Below are 4,756 nucleotides of genomic sequence, written 5' to 3' on the forward strand. Positions count from 1 at the left end.
ACTCAGGACTAAATGACTACAGACCTGTTGCTTTAATGTCTGTGGTCATGAAGTGGCAGCAGTGGAGTCATTCAGATTCCTGGGCACCACCATCTCACAGGATCTGAAGTTGGACAATCACATTTACTCCATTGTGAAAAAGGCCCAGCAGAGGTTGTACTTCCTTCGTCAACTGAAAAAGTTCAACCTGCCACAGGCACAGATGACACAGTTTTACTCCGCTGTTATTGAGTCAGTTCTGTGCTCTTCTATAACTGTCTGGTTTGGGTCAGCCACCAAATCAGATATAAGAAGACTGCAACTGACTGTTAGGACAGCTGAAAGGATAATTGGTGTGCACCTGCCCAACCTTCAGGACTTGTACAACTCAGGAGTGAAGAAACGGGCAGGTAACATCTGCTGCATTCACGCCAGGTCATAATTAATGTAATTTCGAGATAACACATGACGCTCTACTTGGAGCTGTTCACACCCTTGGACTCTGAACTATCGCACTATCAATGCCTAAACATAGCACCTAATGAATCTGAGGTGGTCAGGTGGTAGTGGTACAAGTTGTAGCTCTCAGAAAACTCCCAGTTCACAAGTTGTAATTACGAGTTCTACGAGGACGTGAATGCTTTTTACTAGTTGGTATCTCGTAATCACGGTAATTCCGATATGACGTGAATGCGCCTATCATCACAGAGCCCTCTCACCCTGTCCACAACCTGTTTGCACTTCTCCCCTCAGGCAGACGTTACAGATCTCTGTGCACTAGAACATCTAGGCATAAAAACATTCCCCCCCATGCCATCTCCAGCTTAAACAGCTAACACAGAAATTACCACCTGTCTTCTGTAATTCATTTCTTAATAGCTAATCATTGCATCCCTCTCTAGTATTATGTAAATACATATAAACATTTTTATTTATACAGCTTTATATACTGTAAATAATGCACAAATCTGTACATACATCTTCTGTTCCAGATGCATACCACATTATTATTTTTTCCCTTAGTCTTATTTAAATGTTCTTTCTGTTCTCAATGTCATATGTATGTTTGTACCAAGTGCTCCTAAAAAACACAACAAATTCCTTGTGCATTTGCACACACTTGGTGAATAAAGCTCATACTTATTCTGATATATATTCTGAAAAAAAAAAAAACAGAAATGCAAATGTGCCAAATCTCTTTTCAAACAAAATTGCATTTCTTCCTCTTTCTCAGTACTTCGAGTACACATCTCAAAAGGAGATTCGGTTTAACTCCATGACAGAGCTGTGTGCTGAGGTTCAGGATGGAATGACACACATAGGGATGAAGCATTGTCCGCATGACGGTGCTCCCAGACCTCCTGGCATCATATGGGATTTCAGAGATGTGAGTCTGCTCGCCTACAGCTCACATTATCACTGATAAAGTGATAAAGTGCCATCAGCAAACAGGATGAGATAAGAAACAAACAAAGTTATTGTATATCAGATCTGCTCTGTTGCATCTTCATGGCAAAAATTCCTTATCTAGCATTTGTGTCTTTTCAGGATGGCAGCATATATCACCCTCATTCAAACATGTGTATCACCTCCTACCGCACAGAAGACGGCCGTGCAGATATCCAGATGAGAAGTTGCTCTCCTGGAGACAAACACCAGCGCTGGAGCTTTGAGTGACTTTAAAACCCATGTGAACTTGGATGTAAGTGCAATTATCAAAAAGAATGTCACTTCTGACTTGGCATTAAAAAAGGAGTGAAGAACAGGCATAAAAATGGGACCCATCCATCCATATAGTGCCTTTGCAAACCAAAGTGGACATACTTGTAGTGCCAATTCTTGCGGTTCCTTGTTAGAGACATTCAATGTGCTATTCTAAGTACAAAGTGCATATTAGAACTATTAATAACGCATTGTAGCAAATTCAACCATCCAGCGTGTTGGAACAGCATTTTTGTTTACATTGATGCACTATACGCTTCAAGTGAATCATTTTTAGACTCAGCAGTAACTAATCTTTAGATCTACTGCACAGCAATTTTATTTAATTGTATCAGAAGTGACTGATTTGAGGATGTCGTGAGTGGGTTTGTCTTGATTGTCATCTGTTGTTCTCTTGTTATATTTTTGTGTCATTTTGAGGCTGTTTTTGTATTACTAGGGAATTTAGGGTCTTTTCACCTTATTTTGTGTAAGCTGCATGGACTATTTTGGCACACTGGTGTTGTGGAACTGTACCAGCATTTTAAGGGGCTGTTTACACGACAATGTTTTCTGCCAAAAATGGGAAACTTTTTATGAGTTTTGACTGTTAGTTTACACGACAATGGCGTTTTGGGGACTGAAAATGCATATTTTTGAAAACAGGTTTCAAAGTGGAAGTTTTTGAAAACAGCACCGTTGTCAATACAGCATTTTTGTCCGTTTTCGCAGATATGTGTAAACGCAAATCAATTTGAAAACGTTGTCGTGCATATGTGAAACTTTTTAAAAACGCAAGGGAAAAACTTTTCCGTTTTTGACAACACTGTTGTCGTGTAAACGTACCATAAGTCTCACTCACACTAACAGCAGTGTTCAAGTAGTTTGTTAATAATGTATGTACACTTGAATTTGAAGTAGATTACAGAAACTGTAATTCAGAGTTGGTATAAAATGTAACGCAATTGTGGACCAAATCTATCAAATCCTAAACAGGTTGTCCAAAACCAAGTTTTTCTCTACTACACATTTGGGAATTATCCACTTTACCAGTTAATTGTTTTCCTAGAAAAATTAATTGCTGGAAATTTATTGACTCACCAGAAAGTGCCTCTTCAGACAGACTTTTTAAAAAGGTGCATTTTCCTTCACAAATCAGAGTATTACAATACTTTATCAAGATGTTGGCCAAAGTAAAATTCAGAAAATTGACTAAGTGCTTTTATCACGGGTCTTCCAGCTTTCACACATAACTGAATAATGTATCAGTAAGTTTTGGTAAATATCTTGAAAATGCTATATCGTAAACTGTATATGGATAATACCTTTATTTTTGCACTAAAATGTATTTAAAATGGCAACATACTTTTTTTTTAGGTCTCATCCTTTGTAATTTTCAGTGAATTTAATTTTTTAGGGACTGTGGGAAAGTGAACATGAAATTTGAATTACTACTGATAAAGCACAGTTTGTGTTGATCATGTGTTTTGCTGATGGACTGTAATGAAGTATTTTTGGAACATGGAAAAATATACAAAGTATTTTAGTCTCAATAAATTAAATTAAAGTTCTAAATGTTACATTTATTCTGGTGGCTTGTTTATTTTGACAGTGTGACCTGTCCTTGACTCTCTGTTGCTGTGCCATCTAGTGGTGGGAAAATAAGATCTGGGATTAGAATCAAAACTGTTTTTTTTAACGTTTTATTTCCATGTTTTTGTAACATTGAAGTGCATTCATTAGAGATTTAATCAGGTAAAGTTCCCCATTTTACATCCCCTTAAAATAAAGTGTTCCCTGCACAGTTTTACATTTGTGACCTGAGCCTCTTATATAAACCAGATCACGAGGAACCACATGAGGTTCTGCCAAGTCAGCTTCAAATGTTTAATAGCACACTTCCCAGGTGTGCCACACAACTACATAAATAAAGCTGGGGGTCACTGAACATTGACATGCTGCTTATGTCTACAGGATGCATAAATAAAGCTGTACTTTCCCCTATGACTTATGATTGGATTGTGGGCAATAGGTGTGTGATAGGTCCCCTTAAACTGATGCCAATTATGTTAGTTTCTTATTCCTCTGAGAATATCGCAGCAATGAGTAAGATGGCAATTATACATGAAGGACTCATCACGTTTCCCTTGAGGTCATTCAGTGGTAGTCCAAACAACTTGATTTCCTCTGCTAAAAGCTGCTCTGTTCATTTAGGTAGGTGGCAGTTTGCTATTAAAGGGACAGTCTGTTACACAACCCTCATGATATTTGCAAAACTCATCAATAATCTAAAAAATACAATAGAATTTATATAGGGTGTTATGAAGTATATAGCAGCCTATATTTAACTTATGTCTGATTGGACATGTTAGAAAAGCTGTTTTATATAGTTGTGTGTTCATACTTTATGTGGTAAATGACTGTGCAACATTGTGTTCAGTGTACCATAGATTATTACAACACTCTTTGGATCTTTTACAATAAGAGTGTTCAATCAAAAAACTGTGGCACTCAAATTACCATCTCACCTCTCTGATGGCCTAATCAATAATTAAACAAATTAATTTGGATAAACATACATTTTGCTTTCTGCATGGATCATCTTACATATTTATTATAAAATATTTTTTATAAGAAGGGAACGGATGAGGAAAATATTACAATATTTTTGTGGATGTAGATTTGGGTATGTCTCTTAAGAAAGTTAAAGAAGCTACTGATTATTTCCTTTTAATATTTCTAGCAACTGTAGTGACTGACTAAATATAAGTATAGTATCATGTTTTAATTCATACATTTTTATAATAAATAACAAAAATGCATTTAGTTTTATATTGTTTAAAATAAAGCTGTACAGGACCCTGGATTTTTAATCAAATTGTTAGTTTCTTAATTCATATATATATTTTAAACCTTTGAATATTTATTTATAATTTTATGACATCAAAGGGAGCAGCCCAATCAAAACAGCTTTTTTAAACAGCTTTTTAAAATGGAAACTTCAGCATAATTCACTTACTTTCACATTAATAAGTTTGCTTATTAATGTGAAATGTCATAACCACCAAGAATGCTG

General features: G+C 36.1%; 1 protein-coding gene across 1 annotated transcript in view; it reads left to right on the forward strand.

The window, feature by feature from the left end:
• LOC107556401 (polypeptide N-acetylgalactosaminyltransferase 4-like) overlaps positions 1 to 3,216 on the forward strand; it is a 32,162-nt gene extending 28,946 nt beyond the window's left edge. Inside the window, exons 10-11 of the mRNA XM_016239511.1 lie at positions 1,214 to 1,366; positions 1,528 to 3,216. Of these exons, the coding sequence (XP_016094997.1) occupies positions 1,214 to 1,366; positions 1,528 to 1,656 (282 nt within the window). The 3' untranslated portion in view covers positions 1,657 to 3,216. The remainder of the gene's footprint in view (positions 1 to 1,213; positions 1,367 to 1,527) is intronic.
• The last annotated feature ends 1,540 nt before the right edge of the window (positions 3,217 to 4,756 follow it).

This window comes from Sinocyclocheilus grahami, unplaced genomic scaffold, assembly GCF_001515645.1.
Source record: "Sinocyclocheilus grahami isolate Dianchi unplaced genomic scaffold, SAMN03320097.WGS_v1.1 scaffold566.1, whole genome shotgun sequence".
Lineage (NCBI taxonomy): Eukaryota > Metazoa > Chordata > Actinopteri > Cypriniformes > Cyprinidae > Sinocyclocheilus > Sinocyclocheilus grahami.